The sequence below is a fragment of the Monodelphis domestica genome, chromosome 3 (genome assembly GCF_027887165.1).
Source record: "Monodelphis domestica isolate mMonDom1 chromosome 3, mMonDom1.pri, whole genome shotgun sequence".
NCBI lineage: Eukaryota > Metazoa > Chordata > Mammalia > Didelphimorphia > Didelphidae > Monodelphis > Monodelphis domestica.
In genome coordinates, this window is record NC_077229.1 from 98,863,529 (window position 1) to 98,891,438 (window position 27,910).

At 42.3% G+C, this 27,910-nt stretch overlaps 1 protein-coding gene across 1 annotated transcript; it reads left to right on the forward strand.

Moving 5' to 3' along the window:
• The first annotated feature begins 32 nt into the window (after positions 1 to 32).
• On the forward strand, positions 33 to 27,910 carry NIBAN3 (niban apoptosis regulator 3). The gene is made up of 9 exons (XM_007488602.3): positions 33 to 827; positions 917 to 1,021; positions 2,589 to 2,751; positions 3,384 to 3,574; positions 10,457 to 10,615; positions 10,814 to 10,930; positions 11,420 to 11,527; positions 16,822 to 16,933; positions 27,139 to 27,910. The coding sequence occupies exons 1-9, from the start codon at positions 528 to 530 to the stop codon at positions 27,690 to 27,692; spliced, it is 1,809 nt and encodes a 602-aa protein (XP_007488664.2). The 5' UTR covers positions 33 to 527; the 3' UTR covers positions 27,693 to 27,910.

Sequence of the window (27,910 nt, forward strand, 5' to 3'; positions counted from 1 at the left end):
AGGCAAAAGAATGGTAAGGGCTTGGCAGTCAAGATTAAGTGACTTGCCCAGGATCACATAGCTAGGAAGTATCTGAGATCAGATTTGAGATCTCCTGTCTCCAGCCACTTCACTGCCCCTTTTTCTTGATTTTTTTTTAAGGGAAGAGGACAGTATCTTTAAAATAATTGGTTGTTGAACTTGACACGATTGCTGGTAAAATCCTAGACTGAATTATGCACTACTCAAGGCACCTCACTCTACTTTCGGGGCAGCCATCCCTGTGGTTAGAAAGTTTTTCCTGATATCTGGCCCCCAACAGGCCTCTTAACAACTTCTCTTCTCTATTGTTCCTGATTTGACCTCCTGAGGACGAAGGGAACAAGTCTAATAATGCTTCTTCCCCGGATGCTTAGACACAGTTCTCTTTCCCCCGGCTCACCCAGTTTCCCCAATTGTACTTCCTGTGACACTTTCCAGCTTTTCAATGTCTTTCATAAACTGCCATGCCATCTTCTTTGGAACTCGCCATCTAGGAAGAGCAGAAAATGAATACTGCTATCGAGAGAGGGGTAGGCAGGACTCTGCCTTCAGTGGCCACAAGGACCAGGGAAAATGCCCCGCTGGAAATGGACTTTGACAGCCAGAGAGGATTCTCAGGGCGAATAGCTGCCTCCTTGCCTGACCACCATGCGTTGGCCGAAGCATGGAGGACTAAGACAAAACTGGCTTCAGTTTTACAGAGAGGATCCCCCGATGCAGAGGCATTTCTGGAGGCAGTGAAGTCTTACAGGCAAGAGAAAGGCAGTTACGGAGTTGACCACCTCCTCTTGGGCACAGATGCTGAGGTTTGTGGCATGTGGTGGGCCAGTGACCTAGGGAGGGAGTGTGGGAGAGGGAGCCCGGAAGCCCTCACCTCTGCCTTCTTTGGGCCTAGATCCTCACCAACCTGCTGATGCGGGATCTGTTGCCGAGGCTCCGGGCCACCAAGCCAGCTGTGCTCAGGGGTGTGGGGAGCAGGAGGAAGTGGGCCTGGAGGAAGGTGAGTTCCCCACTCTGGCCTCTTGTACCCCCTGGGGTACAAGAGCCACTGAGCCACAGGCTTCTCCTGAGCAGAGGGAATAGAGCAGGGTTTCTTAGCCCTGAAGACCAGAACTGTGGCCTGACTCGATGGTGGAGAGAGAAACTTGGACAGGAAAAAAATTACATCTTTGTTCTCTCTCCTCTAACTGAAATGAAACATTTCCTTCAATTTTTTAAACATTATTCTGAGAAGGAGCCCTTAGGCTCTACCTCCAGAGATCTGTGGCACAAGAAAGGCTAGCAAGCCTGGCTTATATGGAGATTTCTACCCAGTGTTTGTGGGAGACTCTATACAGAAACCCTTCAATAAGCACCCCTGTGGAGCAGGTGCTTGGTGCTTTGGGGGTGTCAGAAAGCCCTCAAGGCTGTGGAAATGGGTTCTATGACAGCCCCCACTAAATGAAACAGAAAGAAATACAACCAACAGTCTTGCTATGTATTGGCATGGTGCTTCTTTGGTCAGCACTTGGGGTTTGGGGGTGTCTAGGAAAAGGCCATTCAAAATACCGATTCCCTTCAGATATTCTGCCATGACCTCTACAAATATCTTTGACATAAAGCCATATGCTTTTCTAATTCCCATTCTCTCTGTCTGTCTGTCTGTCTCTCTCTCTCTGTCTCTCTCACACACACTTTCTCTCTTTCTCACTCTTGCTCTTTCTCTTACTCTCTCTCTCTCTTTCTCTCTCCCTTCCTCCCTCTTTCTCTCTTTTTCTCTCTCACTCTTGCTCTTTCTCTTACTCTCTCACTCACTTACTCTCTCCCTTCCTCCCTCTTTCTCTCTTTTTCTCTCTCTCACTCTTGCTCTTTCTCTTACTCTCTCACTCTCTTACTCTCTCTCTCACTCTTGCTCTTTCTCTTTTAAGTATGGTTGTAGACATTCCTGATTTTGTTAGACTAAGTAGGGTGGAGTAATCTAAAGTTTATAGTTTCCTGATTTTTGTTAGACTAAGTAGGGTGGAGTAATCTAAAGTTCACAGGTGGGGACGGGGAAGGAAGGGAGGGAAAGAACATGAAAGAATCATATAACCATGGAAAAATATTCCAAATTAAATAATTAAATAAAATTTCTCTCTCCCTCCCTCTCTCTCTTGCTCTTTCTTACTCTCTCTCCCTCTCCCACCATCACTCTCTCCCTCACTCTCTCTTACTCTTTCCCTTCCTCCCTCTCTTTTTCTCTTTCTCTTCCTCCCTCTCTCCCTCCCTCTCTCTTGCTCTTACTCTCTCTTGCTCTTTCTCTCTCTTATTATTTCTCTCACTCTCTCACTCTCACTCACTCTCGCTTACTCTCTCTATTATTCTCTCTCTCTCCCCTTACTCTCTCTCACTCTTTCTCTCCCTCTTACTCTCTCTCTCTCTTGCTCTTTCTCCCTCTCTCCTCTCTCCCTTCCCTTTCCCTTCCCATTCTCTCTCTCTATATATATCTCCCCCTTCTTCCTCTCTTTCTCCCTTCTTTTTCTCTCTCCCCTTTTGTTTTTGTCTTTCCGTCTCTGTATCTGGCTGGCTCCTGCTTTTCACTTGTACAGTTCTTGGATGACATTTATATTCTAGTATTAAAGCTGATTTCCTCTGAGCTCCAGAATTTTCATCAAGGAAAGGAAGAATCGCAGAAAGAATTAGAGAAGAAAATTCGTCCCGAGGTGGATCAGATGCTTGCATTAAGCAATCAGATTGCTCAGAAACTTCAATGTGAGAATTGGTTGGGTGAGGAAGACTCTGCTTCGGTCTGGAGCAGGTTGCATAAAGGCCAGACTCAGCTCCAGAATGTCTCTGACCCTCTCCCTACCCCAAACCCATCTCCTACTTTCCTCCCTTTTGTTTGTGCTGCTCACAGTCCAGTGACTAAGCATCTAAAAAACAAAAACAAAAACCCCACACCTTGAAGGCAGCTGGGTAGTTCAGTGGATTGAGTGCCAGGCCTAGAGATGGGAAGCCCTGGGTTCAAATCTGGCTTAGATACTTCCTAGCTGTGTGACCCTGGGCAAGTCACCTAACCCCAGTTCCCTAACCCCAGCCACTCTTCTGCTTTGGAACCAATTCTCAACACTAAGAATTCCTTCCAAGGCAGAAAAGCAGTAAGGGCTAGGCAATGAGGGTTAAGTGACTTGCCCAGGGTCAAGTGTTGAAGTGTTTAAAGCCGTATTTGAATGCAGAACCTCCCATTTCTAGTCTTGGCTCTCTATTCACTGAGCCACCCAGCACCTTTTTGAGTCAGAGAATTGTCCTGTGAGCCTGGTATCTCCCCCCAGAACCAGGAGCACGCTGCAGCCCAGCTTTTTGCTGAACCTAGGTCCTCATAAAGCATTCTGCTCTTTCTCCAGCAATGGTATGTGGCCCTGCTGAGTCCTTCCTCTGCCAGGAAGTGGAGCCACAACTGGTCTGGGTGTTGGAGGAGCTCCTGCGCCCTATTAGTGAAGGGGTCGGCATGATTGGCACCCTTCTCATCCATCGAATAGACCGTCTGCTCAGAAATGTGCAGAGAAGCCGGGTCATTGCTGTACTGAAAGAGGAGGTGAGAGCTCCCCGGGTGGTCCTAATCTATATCCTTCAGCCTATACTTTTTTTTAAAAAAATTAAAAATTTGAGAAAATTACCAAAGCATTTATATTTTCTCTCCATTAAAAAAAAAGGAAAATAAAATCCTTAAGACAAATACCCATGAGGGCAGCTGGGTAGCTCAGTGGATGGAGAGTCAGGCCTAGAGGTGGGAGGTCCTAGGTTCAAATCTGGCCTCAGACACTTCCCAGCTGTGTGAGCCTGGGCAAGTCACTTGACTCCCATTGCCTAGCCCTTACCACTCTTCTGCCTGGGGACCAATACACAGTATTGATTCCAAGATGGAAGGTAAGGGTTTAAAAAAAAACAAAAACAAAAACAAATACCCATAATCAGTCATAAGAAAATTCTCATATTGGCTCTGTCCAAAAATGTGTTTCTCAGTCCACATATCTATCACCTCTGTGTCAGGAGAAGAGAGGTAGATTTCTTCATGATCAGCCTTCTGGAATCCTGGTGAGTCACTGCATCAATCAGAATTCTTAAGTCTTTCAAAATTATTTGTTTTTGTAATTTTGCTATAGTTTAATCTATCCTCCTGGTGCACTTTGCATCAGTTCATAGAAGTCTTTTCAGGTTTCTCTGAAGCTGTGTGTTTCTTTCTTTTTTAAACCTTTACCTTCTGTCTTAGAACCAATGCTGTGTATTAGTTCCAAGGCAGAAGAGTCTCCTGACACCTCTCATTTCACTCTGCATCAGTCCATATAAGTCTTTTTTTTAACCCTTATCTTCTGTCTTAGCATCAAGACTGAGTATGGGTTCCAAGGCAGAAGTAAGAGCTAGGCAATGGGGGTCAAGTGACTTGCCCAGGGTCACACAGCTAGGAAGTGTCTGAGGCCAGATTTGAACCCAGGACCTCCCATCTCTAGGCCTGGTTCTCAAACCACTGAGCTACCCAGCTGCCCCCTTCTGATACTTCTTCTGCCAGTTTTGCCAGTTGGACCTCAGAATTGCTTTAATTCATGTTTTTCTAATGATTTGTGATTTGGAACATTTTTTTCCTTGCAATTAAACAGACCTTGGACTTCTCCTCTTGAGAACTATAGAGCCATTTAACTATATTTATATTTTATTATTTATATTACATATTTAACTACATAGACATTTAACTATATTTATATTTTATTATTTATTGATTATTTATATTACATATTTAACTATATAGACATTTAACTATATTTATATTTTATTATTTATTGATTATTTATATTATATATTTAACTATATATTTATATTTTATTATTTATATTACATGTTTAACTATATAGACATTTAACTATATTTATATTTTATTACTTATTTATTATTTATATTATATATTTAATTATATAGACATTCATAGCATTTAACTTTATCAGTCAATTTAAATTTAGCTTCATGAATATTGGTGCTAGGCTTGGAGACCGGAAGACTCAAGTTCAAATGTGCCCTCAGACGCTTGCTAGCTATGTGACCCTGGGTAGATCACTTAACTGCTCCCTGCCTCAGTGTCCTCGATTGTAAACTAGGCAGAATAATAGCACCTACCTCAAAGGGTTGTCGTTGAGATATTTCTAAAGGGCTCAGCAGAGAGCCTTGGCACTTAGCAGATGCTTGATAATTGCTCGTTCCCTCCCTGCCTCTCTCCCCCTTTCCCGTGAGCCCCCTTTTCCGGACAGCCTCGTGCAAGGGGAGGGTGTCCGACGTGTCTCTCCACTGGAAATCGTCCCACTGAATGCCAAAGGAGCTGAAGAGGGCTCTTGTTACTTTCTCCAGTTCTCCCTTTGTGTATCCTGGCTGGTGCCACACTTCCTGCAGCTGTTCTGTAGGTCGCCATCCCAGATCTTGTGCTTGTCCTGCGGGGGAGATCACATTTCCTAGTGCCTAATAAGAAAGCAGAAAGTGCTGACTGTGAAACCATTTGGGGCACTTCCTTGGCACTGAGGGGAAGTGAGTTATAATAGGAAACATGTAGAAATCACCTTCCTCCAAGGGCTACCATGTGAAGAATCTTAGACAGTTGGGGCTGGAAGAGATCACTTAAGGAAGAATCTTTAAAAAAAAAAAAAAGGAGGTGGAACAGTTGGGGGCCACAACTCGGACCTAGAATCCAGAGGGCATGGGTTCCAGTGTGGCCTTGGATACTTCCTAGCTGTGTGACTCTAGAGAAGTCACTTCACTCCAATTGCCTAGCCCTAGAATGGAACCTAAGTCAGAAGGAAAGGGTTTATTAAAAAAAAAAGGGGGTGGGGGTGGCAGATGGGTAGTTCAGTGGATTGAGAGCCAGACCTAGAGATGGGAGGTCCTGGGTTCAAATTTGGCCTCAGACACTTCCTAGCTGTGTGACCCTGGGCAAGTCACTTAACTCCCATTGACTAGCCCTTACTACTCTTCTGCCTTGGAACCAATACACAGCATTGACTCCAAGATGGAAGGTAAGGGTTTAAAAAAAATCTCCTACAGCCTCCATGACATTTAGTCTCTGTTTAAAGGCCTTGAGTGATTGGGAATGAAGCAAATCCAGAGGCAAACTTTATCATCTTTGGACAGCTCTGATTGTTAGAAAGTCTTTCCTGACCTCAAACCCAAAGCTGCCCATTGATAACGCTTCCATCCGTCCCCCTCCACAGAACCACCCAGAACAAGTCTAATTTTTTTTAATGTTTTATTGTCATGCAAAGCACACTTCCGTATTGGTCACTGTTGTGAGAGCGCACTCCTGCAGAACCCAAACCTAAAATAAAACCATAAATCCACTGATATGATCTGGAAAAATTTCTTTAATGAATTAATTTAGAATATTTTTCCATGCTTACGAGATTCATGTTCTTTCCCTCCCTCCCACCAACCCCCTCCCGTAGCCCATGAGTAATTCCATTGGGCTTTCCATGATGTGAAAGAGGACTCCAACAGTTCTTTCTCAGGAGGTGGATAGCCTTCCCCGCCATGTCTTTCAGGATTGTCCCACATCACTGCATTAGTGAGAGTAGCCAAGTTTTCACAGATAATCCTGGTCCAATATTGCTGCTACTGTGTACAGTGTTCTCCCAGTTCTGCTCATTTCACTCTACATGAAGAAGAATCTAATTTTCCTCTTGACAGCTCTCCAGATTCTTGGAGACACATAAAATGCCCCCCCCCCAAGTCTTGTCTTCTCTGGTCTAAAAATTCTTAGCTCCTTCAGCCAATGGAATGGATTGGCTGCCCCAAAAGGACGAGCTCCAGCTTCTCGTTGTTCTTCCCAGAACGTAGGGCTCGTAGGATTAGACAGATCATTCTGAATGTTCCAGAAGGGGCAGAATACTTTAGAATTAGCCATTTTTGCTTTGGCTGCTGAGCCTTTATTTTTCTTTGTCATTTAGGACATTTCCTCTCCACATCCTGCTTGTCAATTGCCATCCATATAGTGTCTTTACCCATTAGAAAGTAAGCTTCTATCTGTGGGAGCAGAAACACAGAAGAAAAACAACTGCTTGATCACATGGGTTGATGGGGATATGATTGGGGATGTAGACTCTAAACGACCACCCTAGTGAAATTATCAATAATATGGAAATAGCTCTTGTTCAATGACACATGTAAAACCCAGTGGATTCATTCTTTGGCTATGGGAGCAGATAAGAGGAGAGGAGGGAAAGAACATGATTTTTTTTAATCCTGGAAAAACACTTAAATTAATCAATTAAATAAAATTATAAATAACCACACACACACAAAGAATGTAAGTTTCTTAAGGGCAGGGACTATCTTTGTGTCAGCTAGTATTTATGTCCTTAGTCTTTCCTCATAGTGTTTGGCACATAGTAAGTGTTTAATAAAGGCTGATTGCCTTGAATTGTTATCTAACTACTTTACAATATTGAACTTGCAGTCCACCAACCCATTCCCAGAACTTACTCATCTGAGTTTTTGGTCAACTCTACTCCCCCATCCCGTCCAAAAGCTGTTGATTTTTTTTCCCTGAAGTTGGATCTAAGAGTAAACAGTTTTATAACTCTCTGGGTATAAATCCAAATTGTTCTCCAAAATGGTTGGACCAGTTTATAGCTCCACCAACAGTGCATCAGTGCCCCTGTTTTCCCATTTCCCCTCCAACATTTGGCATGCTCTAGAATTTTGTTGGAATCAAAATATCACTCCCGGTGAACCAATGACTTTAGCAGGAGATAATACAGCATATGGGAATACAATTCATCTTGGTTTTGGCCATTTGAATTCATTGGGAGATGTTGGTTTTTTCTGAACCGAGCTAATTTGGGTTTTATATTCATCCTTCTCAAGTTTCATTTTATTGGACTTGCCCCATTGATCTAGAAGGTCAAAATGGTTTTAGAGCCTGATTTGATCACCCCGTGGATTAATCATTCCTACCAGCTTTGTGTTATAGGAAGACTTGACAAGTATATCATCTATACCTTCATTTCTTTCATTAACAAAAATGTCTAGAATAAAGCTAAGGAAGGAGTTCAGTGACATTTCACTGGAAACCTCCCTTCAGGCTGATGATGATCCATTAATTGCTTATTTGTTCCGCCATTTTTATTCCATCTTTTTGGACGAGTCTATTAGGAGACAATAAAAAATCCTTTGGTAAAATTGAGGCATAATAGATCTCTAGCCTTCTCCTGTACCACCAGCTTAGTAATGCAGGGAATAGAGAGCCAGGCCTGGAGTCAGGAAAACTCATCTTCCTGAGTTCAACTCTGGCCTCAGACGCGTTACTAGTTGTAACCTTGGACAGATCACTTAACCATGTTTGCCTCAGTTTCCTCATCTGTAAAATGAGCTGAAGAAGGAAATGGCAAACCACTCCAGTATCTTTGCCAAGAAAACCCCAAATGGGGTGACACAACTGAAAATGTCTGAATGGGGCTAAAGTGGAGAGAGTACTAGTTCTGGAGTCAAGAACTGGGTTCAAATCCAGTCTTAGACACTTACTAGCTATGTGACCCTGACCTGTACTTCAGTTTCCTTATCTATAAAGTGAGTATAATAATAACATATACCCTAAACCGAGGATTGAATGAGATATTAATTAGAATGCATTTGGCACAATTCCTGGCACATGATGGCACCTAAAAATGCTTATTGACTGCCTTATTTGCTCACAAGACTTCCCTTTAATGATATGTTCTACAATATTTTTTCCAAAATTTTTTTTATTCCAGATGTTTACAAAACCAAACAGTACAAGCATTTCCATATACAAAGAAAAAGAAGATAGTACACAAATGAAATCACAGATCTCCTATGTATTTAATTTGCTTTTCTTCATATCTACATAATGAATTCTGTCCCCAAGTGTCCCAGCTCCTTCTTACCCTCCCTGCATCTCAAAGGATATCATCAGGGAGCCCAACATGTTCATATAAATTAAGCCTTCATGTTTTTCTTTTCTGTTTACTTTCTGGAGGTAACATTCAGTTTATTCTTCTGGCATTAGTTCCATGAATGTATATAATGTTCTCCTGGTTCTACTCATTTTATTGTTCATTATCTCATATAGCTCCTTTCCATGTTTAAAAAAAATTAGTCTGTTCAATGGTATAGCTGGGTCTAAGGGTATGCACAGTTTTTTTCTAATTGAAAAATTTAATTTAATTAATTAAGAATATTTTCCCATGGTTACATGATTCATATCCTTTCCCTCCCCTCCTCCCCAGTAGCTGACGTGCAATTCCACATGTGTTTTACATTTGTCATTGATCAAGACCTATTTCCATATTATTTGTACCAAGGTGATCATTTAGAGTCTACATTCCCAGTCATATCCTCATCAACCCATGTGATCAAGCAGTTGTTTTTCTCCTGTGTTTCTACTCCCACAGTTCTTTATACACAGATTTATAACTCTCTGGGTATAAATCTAAATTGCTCTCCAAAATGGTTGGACCAGTTTATAGCTCCACCAACAGTGCATCAGTGCCCCTGTTTTTCCATTTCCCCTCCAACATGTGTCATGCTCTAGAACCTTGTTGGGAATTGAAATATGGCTCCTGGCCAGTCGATAGCTTTAGCAAGATATAATGCAGTATACGGGAATACAATTCATCTTGGTTTGGCCATTGAATTCATTGGGAGATGTCGGTCACCCTTACCATGTCCTCCCTTAATTAGATTTTCAGTTTTCCAAGACAAGCAGAAATAAGTGCTCTTAAGTTCTGTCTTCTTTTGTCATCCCTCATCACCATGCCAATTATCTGAGCCATATTTCTTTCCTTTGCTCTTCCTCTAAAAAAAGCCATTTCCTTGTTGACAGCTAGCATTAGTCATCAGCCTTTGTCACCAGCCTTCCTCACCCTGTCCTGGACTATTCCTAATGCTGTTTTTTTTTTTTTAAACCCTCACCTTCCATCTTGGAATCAATACTGTGTATTAAGGCAGAAGAATGGTAAGGGCTAGGCAATGGGGGTCAAGTGACTTGCCCAAGGTCACACAGCTGGGAAGTATCTGAGGTCAAACTTGAACCTAAGACCTCCCATCTCTAGGCCTGGCTCTCCATCCACTGAGCCACTCACTAACTGTCTTATAGGACTGTGCCATGATATTTCCCCCCAGCTAATTGTCTTTGCATGTTGTTTTTGTAAATCTGAGGTGGTTGAAAAGTACTCTTTAGAGAGCTTCCTCTTTTCTATCTTATTGAGATGGGTTGCATGATCAAAACATTTTCTCAAGGCAGTCCCTCCGAGGCTAACTTCTCTGTCGCATCTGAGGTCAGGGGATCCTTCCTCTCCTTTCTCTGAACCCTAAAAGCAGCTCTCCCCAATCCTAGGTGAAATAGTGTTCTCTTTTTGACCAAGTCACCAGCCTGCACTGGGCAGCAAAGGCTCAGACTTCCCCATGTGCTCCCCGTTCGCAGGTTTGCTCCTTGGGAGACGTGCCCTGGGACTTAGGGCTGATGCAGCCATGCTACCAGAAAGCAGAGCTCTACTGGCACAGTCTTCAGGGCTTGAAGGAAAGATTTGGGTTTCACGGCACTAGAAACCTCGTCTTCAGTGCTCAGGATCTCATGCAGCAGGTACCAGGAAGGGCCAGTGTCTGCTCTGCTCTGGGCTGGGCTGGGCTGGGAGTGGGTGAGAAGGAAGCCCGGAGCAGGTCCTCCTGGAGACTTTCTCCAGCCAGGGATGGCCCTGGAGGCTGGGAAAAGGGAACTGGAGGACTCAGATCACACATCTTTTCCATAGCAAGTGCATTTCTCTACCATTTTCATTCTTAGCTGATGGAAAATGCCGTGTACACCTTCCAGCAGCTTTCAGAGAAGCACGTGTCCTCAGCCACTCGCCGGAGGCAAGTCATCTGCCTGTTGGAGAAGGTCAAGGGCCGCGTGCTGAAAGTAAGAGCACCCCATCCCGGACCCTGGCTGCTCCCCTGAGCTCTAGCTTCCTTTCCAGAAAGAGGGAAGGGAAAGGGTGAGGAGGGGTGGGGAGGGCTTTGAACCCCAAACAGAGGATTTTGTATTTGTTTCCTCTAGCTAGACTACGGTGGTGCTCTAAGCCTGGACCCTGGAAGATCCGAGTTCAAATTTGGATTCGGATATTTGCTAGTGATATAGCCCTGGGCAAGCCATTTAACCCTGTTTGCCTCAGTTTCCTCCTCTGTAAAATGAGCTGGAAAAAGAAATGGCAAAAGCACTCCAGTATCTTTGCCGAGAAAACTCCAAATGGGGTCATGAAGAGTCAGATCTGACTGAACAACAGCGAGATTGTAAGCTTCTTCGGGTCTGGGAATGATTTCCCCCTTGGTCTTCAGACCCTCCAGTGCCTCTTATAGTAGGTGTGTGGGACAGGACCCACAAATGCTTATTGCCTGACTGCTCTTCCAGAAATTGGAGTCTGACAGCAGATTTGCTCGGAAGCATTTTATTCAAGAATGGCTCGTCCAGATTTTCCTTCCGTACCTGCTGAGTAGGCTGGAGGTGGGCTGCAAACGGGTGAGTGTGATGGCCCAGGGTCAGCCTTCCCCGTGCTTGAGCCACTCTCTCCAAAGCCTCTGTTCCCTCAAGAGAACCGCAGGCCTCCATGCTGCCATTCACTGCCCCAAATATGGGGAAAGAGGCCTGAAGGAGGAGTTTGAAGAGCCGAATTCGGAGGCACAGAGCCAATCAGGAACTGGCTAGTAAATACGCTACATCTAGCAAGTGTCAGGACTGAAATGTAGGTCTTCTGATTCCAGGAAGGAAATTTGAGGTTTACAGAAGACTTTTCATACTCTACTACATCCAGTTACCCTCTACGAGTCTACACTACACTACACCCTCCTGGACTCGACTACAGTGTACTGTACTATACCACACTGTATTTTACTATGCTAGACTTTAATATACTAGGCTACACAGTATTTTACTATACTTTAATATACTATGTTAAATTATATTTTATTATAATATAATATGCTATACTATATTTTGCCATATTAGACTACAATACACTAGGCTACACTATATTTTTCTATACTGGCCTACAATATACTAGGCTACACTCTGTTGTACCTTACTGCACTACGTGGCTCTGTACTCTCCTCTCTTCTGTACTCCACAGCTCTGTACTGTATTGTAATATAGTATCATTCTACTGTCCTGTACCTGGCATGGTACTCTGCTCTAATATGCTGTTACTGCACTGCCCTGTATTATACAATACTTGTGACAAGGAAATCACTTTAAAAGACTGATATATATTAATTTAAGGTCGCCAAGGAATTCAGCTATGTAATTCCTAAATGAAAACTCAAGTCAGCAGTCAACCTTTTATGGAGTTTAATTACAAACAGGAGGAAGAAAGGTATTAGAGATAGAGAGAGAGAGGGAGAGAGAAAGGGGAGAGAAGGGAATAGGGCTTAAATACCCCCTTCTGTTTAGGCTGGCCAAAAGGCCCAAGCCCTTAGATAGCTGAGGCAAAGAAAAGAGATCAGTCCCTATTACTCACGTGACCAAAATGGAGAAACAGTCTCAGGGGCCTCCACCTCCAGCTTCCTTCAGAGCAAGCTTCTCAGAGCACAACCTCTCAGAGCAAAAACCTCTCCAACCAACCCCACCTAGTCCTCAGACCCCGCTATCTTTAAGGAAACTATCTAAGTTTCCTCCCCTCAGTTCTCACATCTACCAATCACTGTCTATGTCTTCCCTGTGCCAATGGTGGCTCTACCTTAACCCAGGACCGCCCAGAGGTCTGTGGCTTTGCACATGTCTGTTGAAGGTAATATTCTCAAATAATTAAATTTTGATCTATGCTGCAGCCCTTCCTAAATCCTGTTAGGACTGAGTAGGGTGGAGATTGTAATTTCCAAGACCTGGTTCTATCATTCCAAGTATCTCTATTGTATCAATTCTAAAATCAATCATGACTCAAAGAACTTTCTGTTCTATGCTTAAGCATAGGTCAAAGCCCTTTCCATTGTTCAGCAAAAGGTTTCTGTCCTAAATTAATTTTAAGAAGGGAGGAGGAGGAACCTCCCATGCCAATGGGGTTCACATTCCAATAGACTATCAGTAAGAACTTTTCCAAGTATGAAATTTCCCAATGGTGAAATTTCCAACATTTATAAGTCTAAGAAATTTTAAGGTTTACACACTGCACTCTAATATAATATTCATACACTGTCCTGTATTGTGGTATACCATACTCCATGGCCCTGGACTGTAGTAGAATATACTATTACTGCATTCTACTCTATTCTACTCTACTCAATTGTCTCTTGAAATGACATACATTAAGGTAGGTTTGTGGTTGGAGCTAGAAAATGTCCTAAAGGCAGGAACGAACATTTTTCTTGCTTGGATGCAGCCCCTGATGAGATCCTTTTCTCCTCCGTGTGTGTGTCTCTCTCTCTGTTTGCTCCCTTCCTGCATCAGCTGCTCTAGAAATTCTTCTCCTTCACTGAAACTTGAAGGTAGAGAGTCTAAGAGATGGGGGTGGGCAGTGGGAATGGGGGTCTTCTAGGCAATCAGCTCTGCAAATATTCAATGTGGACCATCATATAAAAGGCTTTAAAAGCCAAAGGAATCTGCATTTGTTTTTATTGGCATTAGGGAGTCCCTGACACAGTGGACAGAAGGAGCTGGGAGGGCTCATCTTTCTGAATTCAAACCTGGTCTTAGTCATTAAAAAGTCTGAAAAGATTTTGGATTGAATATATACTTATTTCTTGATATTTTCAGTTGCAATATAAAGGAAGTATTAATGTTTCCACAATGGGATCCTATGACAATTAGACATTTGTTAAATGCATAGAGTCTGGTGTCAAGTCCTAGAAGAATCAAAATTTAGATAAAACCCAATTCTTGCTATCATAGAATTCACCGTCCCAGAAAAGGATTAGGGCAGGTGTGTGACTAGGGCTCTGGGCTTGGAATCATAAAGATGTCTTCCTGAGTTCAAATCTGACCCTAGAGCCTTAGAAATGGTAAATCACTTCAGTATCTTTGCCAAGAAAATCTCAATTAGGATCACAGACACAGACACAACTGAAACAGTGGAACAACAACAAAGGACCTTAGTGGGCTGGAGCATGACATTTGGTTAGACCCACTCTTAAGGAAAATATTTTGGCTGCTGTGTGGAGGAATGATAGTATGGGGGAGAAATTAGAATCTAAAACCAATTAGGAAGCTACTGCAATACTTCAGGCAAGAGTTGATGGGTGATTGATTCTAAGGTGGTAGTCTTGGGAGTGGAGAGAAGGGAACAGATATGAGAGATGTGGTGAAATTGAGAATATTGAACAACTGATTGGATGCATGGGGTCAGGGAGAGTGAAGCATTGATGATGATCCCAAGGTTCTGCACCTGTTTTCCTGGAAGGATGATGACTCCCTCAACAGCAATAGGGACAGTGGGAAGAGGGGTAGATTTGAGGAAAAAGGTAATGAGTTCTGTTTTAGGATGCAGAACTTGAGATGCTGATAGCTAGTTCTAAACATGGTGGAAATTCAGGAGAGAGACTAACCCTATATATATAGATCTGGGAATTTGCATGGAGATGAGAAATGAATCAATGGGATTTGGAAAGAGAGAGAGAGAGAGACAAAGAGAGTCAGAGAAAGAGACAGACAGACAGAAAAACAGAGAGAGAGAGAGAGAGAGAGAGAGAGAGAGAGAGAGAGAGAGAGAGAGAGAGAGAGAGAGAGAGAGAGAGTCAGGCACAAAGGGAACCAGGATAGAGTGGTGTTGTGAAAACCTAGAGAGAAGAGAGAATTTAAGAGGGAAAAGGTGTTTGACAATATCAAGTACTTCAGAGCAATCAAGAAGGATGAAGATGGAGAAAGGGTCTTTGGATTTGGCAACTTTGCAGCTTGTAATATCTTTTCCTTGGTTTGGAAGTTCTTGAACTTGGCTATAACATTCCTGGGTGTTGTCAATTGGAGATTTAATGCAGGAAGTGATCTGTGGATTCTTTCAATCTCTACTTTTACCCTCTTGTTCAAGAATATCAGGGAAGTTTTTTTGTTGTTGTTGTTGTTGTTGTTTTTATAATTTCCCCATAGAATGATGTCCAGGCTTTTTCTTTGGTTATGATTTTCCAGAAGACCAAAAATTCTTAAATTGTCTCTCCTGGATCTATTTTCTAGGTCTGTTATTTTATAAATGATGTATTTCATATTTCCTCAATTTTTTCATTGTTTTATAGATTCTTACTGCCTTGTGAATTGCTTCTAAATTGCTTCTAAATGTTCAATTCTAATTTTTAAAGACTGAATTTCATCCCTGACATTTTGAACCTCCTTTTCCTTTTGATCTATTTTTCTTTGTAGGTTATGGTTTTTATCTTTTACCTTCTTTGCCTCATTTTCAAGCTGGTCAATTTTGGCTTTTTGGACACCATTTCTTGTTTTAGTTCATGTGCCTCTGTTTCCAGATGGCCTATTTTTCTTTTTAAGTTCTTTCCCCAATTTTATTTAAACTTTCTTAATTGTTTTTTGAATTGTGTTTTGAGTTCTTCCTGAGCCTGGGTCCAGTTCACTGGAGTTCCTGAGTTTTTGCATGGTATTCCTTGGTCTTTCTCTGTTGCATTTATTCTTTGTTCATTATCTGAATAGAAGCTATTAATTTAAATTTCTTTTTTTTTCTTTTTCTGTTGTTTACTCATATTTTTTCCCCTTCTTTCTCCCTCCTTATTGGCTGTATTCTTGCTTCTCTGTTTATTTGTTGGATCTGTGAGTTTGGGCTTTTCTGCCCTGAAAGGACTTCTTTTCTGCTCAGTTGATTAACTGGATTAGGCTGATGGAGCCGACCAGTTGTATTAATGTGCCCTGAGGCCAGATCTTCCCCAGGTACCAGTAGAGGCTTTCAGGTTGGATGGAGCAGGAGAGACCTTTGGCTCTGTCCCACTGCTGTGCCTGGCACTCTGTCCACTCTGCACCCTTGCTCCTCTGCTTTTCTTCCAGTTCTGTGAGACTGAACCCCTCTGCCCTCTGGAGGCTTCTTCTTTGCCCTATTGATAGACTGGATTAATCCAGTTGAGCTGATCTACAGAGCTGAATGTACTCTGAGGCCAAAATTTCCAGAGGCAGAGACCCAAGATGGAGGTGTGGTGGCTGAAGACTGCAACCAGTCTTCCCTCCTTCAGCTGCCTCTTTGCCAGCTGTGGTCAGAGCCCTGAGTTTTGGGTAGTTGTGGTAGCAAGGCACTCTGTTCCAGTTGGAGTCCTAGCCCTGAGATCCCACCAACCACTTGAGTCTTGGCATAGTAGGTAGGAGAAGAGCCCTGGGACCTTCCTTCTTTCTTTTTCCTTAAACCCTAAAATTCAACCTTCTCTGCATAGCTTTTAAGTTGAACAGAACAGGAGGGTCCCTCGAATCTGTCTTCTTATTGGATTTGGTTTTCTGTCCCTCTTGAAGTGCTTTGGTTTTTTATTGGTGTAGAAGAGTTTTCACAGAGGAATCTACTTTTGCTGCTTCCAAGTCACCGTCTTGACTCTGCCCCCAAATTTAGCAACTTTGAAAATAGAAATTTTGGCTGAGTGATGAGTATGGAAACAAGACTACAAAGGACTGAGAAGTAACTGAAAGGAGATGAAGGGGTTTGTCTATGAAAGGAAAGAGCAATATAGGATGATAGTTCCAGAAGATGGCACAATCAAGTGAGGGCATATTATGGATGGAGGAGACTTGGGGTTGTTTGTAAGTAGCAGGTAAAGAGCCAGTATATCTCCAAGCCCTGGAAATGTTGGCCAAGGATGTTCCCAAAGGCACCTGCCCTGACTTCTCTCTCTACATCTTGATTCTAGGAGTTGCATGAATATGAGAATTATGTATTTGCAGACTATAGCCATATCATCACCATTGAGAACATTTATGAAGATGTAGTCCTGAGTTTCCTGACCCAGAAAGTGAACACAGGTAAGTAGGGTATGCTCTAAGAACATAAGGCATAAGGTAAGTGAAGGAATGAAAAAAAACATTTATCAAGTGCTTTCTGTGCCAGAAACTATGCTAAATCCAGGGGGGGAAACACAAGCAAGCAGGACAGCAATAATGGTACAGGGTGTGAACAGTCCTAAATGTACAGCTTTGCACTTCTCCCTGCCCAACTCAGATCCTTCCTATGGTCCTATGGTCCTATGGTCCACCTTCTACTCTCAGGGCTTGCTTGCTTAGTTCGTCTATTTAAGGAAAGACTGATTAATCCTTGATTTCAGGGAGACTGAGGACTTCACACCAAGGACACTATAATAACAATAACAATTATAGCAATGGTATACCAATAGCAACAGCTAACATTTATACAGCAAGTGCCAGACACTGTGCAAAGTCCTTTACAATTATTATCTCACTTGATCTTCACGATAACCCTGAGAGGTAGGTGCTACGACCATCCCTATTTTGTTGTTCGGTCATGTTCTATCTTACTACATCAAGGACTGGTCATAGAGAGTGAAGAAAGGTGGATTCTGTCCTCTCTCAGATGAGACAGACTTTGATATGTGGCTAATAGAGGCGGGAGGGGAATTCTGAGATAATTTGGAAGGAATATAAGATTCAAGGTGAAGAGAATCGTCTGGGGAGGAGCTCAGAAGAATGATGCCTGAACACAGCGTGCCCATTTGTTCCATATTGTTGTTGAATCATTTCAGTTGTGCCTGAGTTTTTGTGACTCCATTTGGGGTTCTCTTGGAATGGTTTGCCATTTCCTGTTCTAGCTCATTTTATCGATGAGGAAACTGAGGCAAGCAGAGTTAAGTGATTGCCCAGGGACACACAGCTAATAAATATCTGAGTCTGGATTTGAATCCAAATTTTCCTGATTCTAGTACCAGTGCTCTATCCACTGTTGCTACCCGTTACAATATTAATTTTTAATTTTTCTAAGACAGTAGAGACGTGGGTAGCTAGGTTGCATAGTGAGTAGAGTGCTGGGTCTGGAGTTAGGAAGACTTATCTTCCTGAATTCAAATCTGACCTCAGACACTTACAGTGTAAGAGGGAAAATGTAAGCAGTTTAACATTAAAGGATTGGACTAGATTATTTAAGAGTAGGGTTGCCAAGAATTTAATCAATTCCAAATTATTTTTTTAGCAATTTATTTATGAAATATAGAAAGAGTGAAAGTAAGAAAATCAGAGAGAGGATAGAGAAAGATATCTAACCTAACACACTAAGTATTTTGTTTCGGCCCCTGGCTTAACCAGACAGGGCTAATTAGTTCTCAGCCGGAGGGGCCTTAGCCTTGATCTGAGGACCTAGGGATGAGTAAAGCAAGGGCTTTAATCATGAAGCCACTCTCTAGAGGGGAGGTCTCTCCTGAGGCTAGTCCCTTCAGAAAATCCAGGAAAGGAGTTGGAGTTTTTCACTTACCCATGTGGTAATTCTAAGGGAAAATCCAAGAGCAGTCCGAGGTCCCAGGCTGGAGTTCCTTCAAGATGAAGTTAAAGGCGAAAGACCTCTTCACAGGAAGTTCTTGGCATTTTAAAAGACCATTCCTTTTTGTCACTTCCTGTGTCTTCCTTCCATTTTACATGGACCAATTTGTGGTGTTGGAGGATATTGAGAGAAATGGCAATTCAGTCACTAGCATGAAACGGAACAAATCAGAGAGAGAGAGAGAGAGAGAGAGAGAGAGAGAGAGAGAGAGAGAGAGAGAGAGAGAGAGAGAGAGAGATGGACTATTGTCCTTCTTCTTCTGCCTTCAAATCAGCCAGGTCAGCTCCAACTTGATTATCCCAAGTCTCAGAGATAAACTCAATTTCTTCCTTCAAAGTCACCATCAGCCAGAAGAGCCCTCAGCCAAGTCAGCAGTTGGCTCTTGCCTCCAACTGTTTCCCAGTCACATTCCACATGGAATCTTTCTTTGACTGATGACTGAGCAATCTCCAGCTTCTTGTCTTGCTGCATTTTCTTATAATTTCTCTCTTCTCCACAAATTACAGCTAAAGCTTTGTTTAGGACTGCCCAGGGGGCAGACATTGGGTTCTGATTCGTCACCCACTATCACACATGTGGGTCACAGACCTCTCCCCACTCAAGTGTAAGTGGGGTGTATACACTTCTGGTGATTAAATCTAAAAATGGGCAGGGGAGAGTTAATCCCATCTTCATACCAGAGATGTGACCCTAGGCAAGTAGTCACTTGACCCTGTTTTCCTCTGTTTCCTCATCTGTCAAATGAGCTGGAAATGGCAAACCACTGCAATATCTTTGCCAAGAAAACTCCATATGGGATCATGAAGAGTCAGATCTGACCAAAACCAACTGAAAAATGGAGTCCTTGGTGCCCTAGACTTTGACAATAGGAAGTCGATTTATTGTTAACCTGTATGAATCAGTTCCATGAGTGGGGGGGGTGTTGTTTTGGGCAGGGAGCAGGCAAAGTGAATGGTAGGATTTTGGGAGAATTTAAGCAAACATTTAAAGTTTGATTTAGAAGGAAATCTGTGTTTGGGGACCTGGTGACTATAGCAATATAATATGAACCCTGTGTTACACTAGAAGAGGGAGTGGGTTTGGCACCGGGAAGTAACATGGCACAAGAATCCTCCAGGGAATGCAGCTGGGACTCAGTCAGAAACTGTGGGTCCTCGTGGGATGGTGTTACTTAGTCCACTCTAGCCTTGGCTTCTGATGTGGTGCCTAGGCTGATCTAGCTCATCATGCTGTTTCTACTTCAGAGCAAAGAATTGTAAAAGTGAAACTAGGTTGGTAGAAGAAACCTGAACTGGAAGTGGGTCAGCAGTCAGTCTCTGGCACTAGTGCTAAACCAGATTTGATGGTGGTAGAATGTCCAAGTGGGAAGTCCAGGCTCCTGGTCTGGCAGAATAAAAATCAATGAGAGGAAGGAGTCTGCCATGGCCGATGGAAGCCCTGAGGGTTTTCCTTGGTTACAGCTCAAGGGGCAAGATGACTGCTCTTTTGTGGAGCCAGTACTATGAATATGGTCAACCTCATAGAGCAGAAAATCACCCGAGGTCACGGCTAAATAAGTGCCATTCATCATGAGAGAAGTCATTGTGATCCTGGGGGATGGTAAAAGCGCATGACTGGACAGCACAGAAGAAGTCCTCCAGCCAAGGAATTAGCCAACCGTTATTGAACACTAGCATAGTGCTAGCCACTAGAGGGGGACAAAATGGGTAGTGGGATGAGTGGTTGAAGAAGGGGAGGAGGGAGAATCTTAACAGAAGTGTAAAAATGGGGTCTCTGCATCTACTTAGGAAGCAATCAGAGAACAATTAAGGACTGAATTGTGTAGGGTCCAGGAGTCTAGAAAAGGGAAAAATGACCAGGAGCTGGAATATTCCAGAAGTTCTTCTTGAGGGAGGCCACAAAGGAATGAGTAAAGCTTAGCTAGGTGGATAAGCAAGGGAAGGACATGCCAGGTCAGTCAATGAACAAATATTTATGAAGCACCCACAATGTCCAGGGATTGGACTAGGCACTGGGTTTACGGAGAATGAAACAATCCACACCCTCAAAGATTTTACATTCTAACACTGGTCCAGAGGCAAAAATAAACCTGGTTTGGGCTGGAAGCTAGAGAAGACTGACTTCCCTAAGGGTATATGTTAGGGAAAAGAAGAACAAAAGGCAGACAGGTATTAGATTAGTGCAGGATTCCTAGAGGGTCTTTTTTCCTTCTTACCATTTAAAAAATGCATTTGGGGGCAGCTGGGTAGCTGGGTAGCTCAGTGGATTGAGAATCAGACCCAGAGACGGGAGGTCCTAGGTTAAAATTTGGCCTCAGACACTTCCCAGCTGTGTGACCCTAGACAAGTCACTTAACCCCCACTGCCCAGCCCTTAACACTCTTCTGTCTTGAAACCAAAACACAGTATTGATTCCAAGATGGAAGGGTTTAAAAAAATATGCATTGATGTCTTTTATTTTTACATTACCTCCATATCCAAAAAGTTCCTTATCCCTCCACTCCTTCATCCTTGGTAAAAGAATAAAAAAGAAGCTATTCGTCAAAATGAATCAACACATCACTGAATCTGGAAGTTTATTTTAGGGTTCCATGCCTGTAGCCCCCCGCTATCACTAAAAAGATAGGGAGGTACATTTTGTCTTCTCCAGGGCCTAGCTTGGTCATTTCAGTGACATAGCTTTTAGTTGGTGGTTTGTTTATTTGCTTTTGATGTTTTTCTTTTAATTTCTTTTGATTTTTTTTCCATAGGCAGCCAAATTGAGGGCCAAATAGAGGGATGGAAGACTTAATGTGGTTGACAGTGTAGGTTCTTGGACTAGGGAACGAGAAGTTAAAAAGCTGGACTTCAAGAAAGTTAGTGTGGAGGCAGCGTGAAGTGTGGTTTTGAGGCCGGAGAAAATTCTGTTCATGCAATAATGGAACAGGAGCACCTTGATAGTATTGGGACTAGAAGGCACAAACGGTGAGTGCCCAGAGAATACTCTCCCCCAGTGTACATCAGTCAGGAGTTGGAGAATGTTTCTGAAAGAAAGGCAGCCAGAGTTTATCCCTTGGAAATCCTTCCCTCTGAAAAGAGAATGTAGGCGGTACTAGAATTCCCCAACTTGGGGGAAGGGGCCAAGGCAACACCTTAATTACAGATAAGAACATAAAGGATTTTTGGAGTTTGTGGACAAGTTGTTCTGCTTGTCTGAAGGAAGTCTAGGCAGGAACAATGAGCTTATATCAGCGGGAGGAGAGTCCCTTTGGCCTGAGGACAATAAAACCCTTTGTCAAGCCGATAAAACAGTGGAGTGGGTGTCCACGGGACTCTCTGTCCCTAGAGATTTTGAAAAAAAAAAAGAGAGAGAGAGAGAATAGGACATTCAATTGAATGAATGAATAAGTGAATGTATGGAAGGAAAAAGCATTTATGGAGTTCTAGACACGGTACAAACTAAGGATACAAGTACAAAAATAAGATAGTTCCTGCCTTCAAAGAGTTTGTATTCTAGTAGGGGGACACCAACACTTATGGAGGAGAGGGATGGCCAGAGAAGGCTGGTAGAGGATGAGTGATAGCCAGGGAGCTCTCTGGATAGTGAGCAGTCAGTTGACTTGCTCTTTCTAGAAGCAATGGTCAAATTAATTTGATCCCTGTGAGGCATTGCAGAAGTAGAGAGGGAGAGGAGACAGGTGTACGCAATGGCCTTCGTGAAGGAGCATGGTTAGATGGGCTACCAGCTACATCTGGTGAAGTCTCACGGATCGCTGGGGAGCCAGCATTCTTCCAGGGTATGTTATGTGCAAGTCCAGGTGGAGGCAGGGGTGACAGCTTCCTCAGGTTTAAACCCCTTTCAAATGACAGCCATTCAAAACTTGAAGACCCTCATTATGTGTCCCCCCAGGTACAATGCATCATTGGTAGAGCTGTGAATTCATACCACCATTCTTAAAAACAACTTGGAATTATGTAAAATAAGTGGCTAAAATGTCCATATCCTTTGACCAGAGATCACAAGGATGTCACTGGCCCAAAGAAAGGCTCCATGTACATGCACTAAAATAGTAATAGCAGCCCTTACTATTTTTAATAATAGTAAGGAATTGGAGACAAAGTAGATGCCCATAGATTGGGAAATGGCTAAATAAATTGTGGCTACATGGGTCCAGTTGAATGTCACTATAAGAAACAAGGAATATGGTAAATTTAGAGAAGAATGGAAAGACGTACATGAACTGATACAAAATGAAGTGAGCAGGACCAAGAAAATGATATGCATAATGACTTTGTTGTTGTCATTTTTGTTTTCAGTCATGTCCAACTCTTTATGACCCCATTTGGGGTTTTCTTGGCAAAGATTTCTTGGCTCATAGATGAAGAAGCTGAGGCAAACAGGGTAAAAGGACTTGCCCAAAGTCATACATTGGCTACCATCATGTAAATGGAAGTACCACAACTACAAAATAATTGAAGATGAATGTTGTGAAATTATAAAGAACAATAGGTGGATTTTAGAGTGAGGAGAAATCAGGCTTGATAGGAGGGAAATTTTCCTAAAAATTAGAGCTGTTTAAAAGTAGAATATTTTTTGCATAATAATACATTTATAACCAGATCAATTTGCTTACTATCTCAGAGAAGGGCGAGGGAAGGGAGGAAGGGAGACAATTTGGATCATATAACTTATGGAAAACATAAGGAAAACTTATGTGGAAAATTGTTATTACATGTAATTGGTAAAATAAAATATCTTTATAAATTAAAAGTGGAATAGCCTGCCTCAGAAGCTATAGAATATTCTCCCCAGAAACCTGGGATGGATTTTATCACAAAACGTGGTGTCATTGGGAGAAGTAAGTACAAACTCAGCCCAAGAGAAATGAGGCAAATGGGTAGGGACTACATATTGCCAAAACTATCAGCTTCTCTGGTGAGTTGATAATTAATTTATGAAATTATGAAATGGGGGCAAAAATACCTGGTTCTTTAGATACTTGCTGGGGCAAGACCATAACTGGCACTGGGAAACAGAGAGGCAACCATACTTTAATAAGTACAGACAGCACAGAAAATACTAAGACAAATGGTGAAAAAAAAGTCAGGAGAGATATCAAGGCAGATGTCGGCATGAGAACAGGGAAAAGGATTAAATAAGGCAGGTAGCCTTAGAGGGGAAGAGGATAGGGAGCAGGAGACAAAGAATATCACTGTGGATTAGATTTGAGAGAAATGGGCAACATGGACCCTTAGGAGATAGAAGAGGGTTCAGAAACAGGCATCTGAGGTGTCGCCATTATGGATTTGGGGGAGAAAAAGAACAACCCCCATCTTGGGTTAGTTCATGACCACATCCAGATCACCTCAAAGGTATCAGTAAAACTTCAAGTCTTCTCAAAGTTATTGGCCCCCTTTTTTTTGATGTTCTGATAGTCTGAAGCTGTGGAAGTCTGTATTTTGTCTAGATTTTTACATATCACGGAACTAGAAACCTTGATAGCAACTCCTTGATGACTTCCCCTGATTCAGTATATATTTCCAGGATATGCATTTTGATTACTATGTCATACAATTTGTAAATTGTGCTCCTTTGATCTTTGGACCATTTGTATTATAACTACCAAATTCTCCTTTGCGATCTGATTTCCTGTCATCGCCCCTTTATATTTATATTGGCTAGGAGTGGTCAGGGGACTAGAACAAGATACAGTTTTAGCACATCTGTTATCAAGGTCCTCAAGGACCTTTCTCCTTCAAGGGGAGTCCTCAAAAAACTCACCCCAGGGGCAGCATCTCAGCATCCCTGTTGGTTGGCTACCTTAGCTGGGATTTTCTCTTCAGCTTAACTCTTAATTATCAGGGCCAGCTCCCTCATGAATCTATAATTACTTCTCTCCTTTGCTGTCAGAGGTCTCATTCCTTGAAGCTCTTTCCATGTTTGAATAATTGCCTTTGTATCAGTATTGTATAGAGTGCGACTATGCTTTCACTCTGCACCTTTAATACTCTGTAACTGATTCTGCAAATGCTGGATGGTATTTTCTCTCCAGGACAAGTCGTCCCAAGAGCCTTGACCTTTCTGCATCCTTTGTCATTTTTGATCACTCGTTCCTTGATACTCTCTTTTGTCTAGGTTTTGGGGACACTCCTTTCTCCTGGTTCTCCTCCTACCTGTTTGATGGCTTATTAGTTCTCTGTCTCCTCCTGATCCCACTGTCTAATCATAGGTATCCCTCAAGATCTGTCCTGGGCCCTATTCTTTTCTCCCTCTATACTACTCAACTTGGTGATCTCATCAGCTCCCATGGCTTTACTTACCATCTTTATGCTGTTGATTCTCAAATGTACCTATCCTGCTCCTGACTCTCTGATGCCCTCCAATCTTCCAACTGCTTTTCAGACATCTCTGTTTCCAGTAGGTATCTTAAACTTAATCTGTTCAAAACAGGACTCATGATCTTTTCCCCTTAAACCTGCTCCCACCAACCTTCCCTATTTCTGTAGAGGGAAACACCAACCTATCAGTCTTTTAGTCTCATAGTGTTGGAGTCATCCTGGACTTCTCACCCCCATATCTAATCTGTTGCCAAGGCTGGATGATTTCACCTTTACAACATCTCTCAAATACACCCCCTTCTTTCCTTTAATATTGCCACCTCTGGTACAACCTCTCATCACCTCACACCTCAACTATTGCAATAGCCTGCTAGTGGGTCTGTTTGTCTCAAGTCTCTCCCCATTCCAATCTATCCTACATTCCATTACCATAGTGATTTCCCTTCCTTCCTTCCTTCCTTCCTTCCTTCACTCTCCTTTTTTTAACTAATTACATGAATTAACAAATTTCCACATAAATTTTCCAAAGTTAAATAATCAAACTTGTCTCTCTTCCTCCCTTCCTGGAGCTGACAAGTGATTTGATCTGGGTTATACATGTATTATCATGCCAAACATATTTCCATATTGTTCGTTTTCGTAAGCGAATAGAATAATCATGGAAAACCAAATTCCAAAATATATACCTAAACAACTGAAAAATTGTATGCTTTCATCTGCATTCCAACTCTAACAATTCTACCAAAATGATATTCTTAAAACACAAGTCAGATCACATTACTGTCCCCCCTCCCCCATTCAATAAACTCAAATGAATCCCTATTGCCTCTAGGATCAAAGACAAAATGCTCTGTTTGGCATTCATAAATTAGCCCCATCCTGCATTTTCAGTCTTCTTATACCTTTCTTCCCCAAAATGTACTCTTTGGTTCATTTTTCCACTCTGGGTATTTTCTCTGGCTTCCTCCCACCCCCACCCCCCATGCCTGGAATGCTTTCCTTTTTCCACTTTACCTACTGATCCCCTGATTTCCTTCAAGACCTGACTAAAATCCTATCTTTTACCAGAAGCCATTCCCATCTCCTCTTAATTCTGATCCCTTCCCTTTATTAATTATTTTGTGTTTATCCTGTATATAGCTTGCTTTGTATACATGTTTACATGTTGATTCCCCCATTAGATTGTGAGCCCCTTGAGGGCAGGGTCTGTCTTTTACCTTCTTTTGGATCCCTTGTGCTTAGCACAGTGCCTGGAACTTAATAAATATTTATTGATTGATTGAAATGACATAGCTGATGGAAGAGGGGGACCCTGAGGAGAGAAAAGTCTCTTCCTCTCCCTCCTTCAAGTGAATACCTCAATTTTTCTATAACTCCTGTCTCTCTTTTCATCTTTCTTGAATTTCCAACTATCTTTAAGTATTGGCTATTTTAAGTTTTCAATGGTAGAGTCAATTTTTTGGTTGTTTTTGTTTGTGTGTCTAATGGCTAACCACTCTTTAATGCCATCAGGGGACAGTATTGACTCTTCCTAAAAAGATGGGTAACCCTGTGAAACCACATTAAAGTGCCATCATTTATTGTTATATTTTCTGACTACATCAAATCACTCCATCTCCTTACAAAAATGAAAAACTCAAATGATTCTCAGCTCCCTAAAAGCAACAGTAGTTGGACCTGAAATGGGCACAGATGTCCCTGGAGAGACTTAGAGGGAGGCTGTCCTGTGGTATCTTAGGATCCAAAGGTCTGATTTAGGTTCTAGTAGTAGCATTACTCACCAGATATGTGACCTTGGGCAAGTCATTTCTCTCTGAGTCTCAGTTTATTTGGTTATCAAGTGGGGATAATAAAAGTTAGCATTTATAGGGAACTTTAAAGTTTGTAAAAGTTTGATGTTGACCCTTATAAGAACCTTGGGAAGTAGATGTTATTATTACCCCCATTTTACAGAAAAAGAACCTGAAGTTTAAAGAGTTAAGGGGCTTGATCAGGATCACACAGCTTGTAAATATCTATGGCAAGATTTGAACTCAGATCTCTGACCTTGATGGATAGTGCTCTATTGACCACACCAGTTAGCTTCCTGTAAGACACCAGTACCTGTCCTATTTTATCTCATGGTAGTTGTTTAAGTGAAATCACATTTATGAATGTCTTTATAAGCTGCAAAGCTGGCACAGGTACCTGTATCTTTGTTATGTAGAGGCTGGAGATTTCTGGGTGAGCTTGAGATCTTTTGGGTTGTAGCCAAGTGGGAGTGTAAATAATAATGAGGGAGGAAAGAGATTTTAGAGACCAAAGAGGTCTTCTAAGGGTAAGGAGTATCTGAAGAAATGCTCAGCACAACTTTTGTTCTTTTCAAGGAATGGATTCAGTAGCTGAACTAAGGGGCTTCCAACTTGGGGAGAAAAAAGATGGGATGGCAGAGACTTGTACCCATGCTACACTTTCCACCTGGGATCTAGAGAGCATTCCGTCTCCCTTGCAGTGGGACTCAGACCCCTGCCAAGATCTCCTCCAAGATTCTCATTGTGAAGGGGGTCAGGAAGAAACAGAGAGAAGGAATAGCGATATTTTCTCTACTCAGTGGCCACCTGAATTGCTTGACAAAGACCCAGATGAGACCAAAAGAACTGTCCTTTCGAAGGGGTTGACTTTAGCCATGGACACGGAAGCCTTCCAGACAGAACTGCTGGAAATGGACTTAAGAGGGAATGGCAGCTTCAATGAATGGGGCAAGCCTGAAGAGTCTCTGAAATCCCGATGTCCAGAACAAGAGCCAATAGGGAGCAACATCCAGGCAGGTGGCATACAAGCACAGCTGATGGCAGATGGAATCTACTCCAATGTTGCTGTGAAGTCTTTACATGGAAGACAAGGGAAAGGGATGGAAACACTTGAAGGGAAAGTATTGTGAGAAGGGGACACATTGTCCATCCTGGAGAAAAAGTGGCCAGCCTTTGGGCTATGGGAGTCAGGAGACATCTGTTCTGAAGACCAAAGTTTAGAGCAGCTTCCCGGAGGCTCAGGGACAAAAATAATTTTTTTATACATCAAGAGAAATGTTATAGTGATTAAAAAAAAGGTGAATAGTGATAAAGGCTTGAGAAAATAAACACAGAATAAGAATAAGAA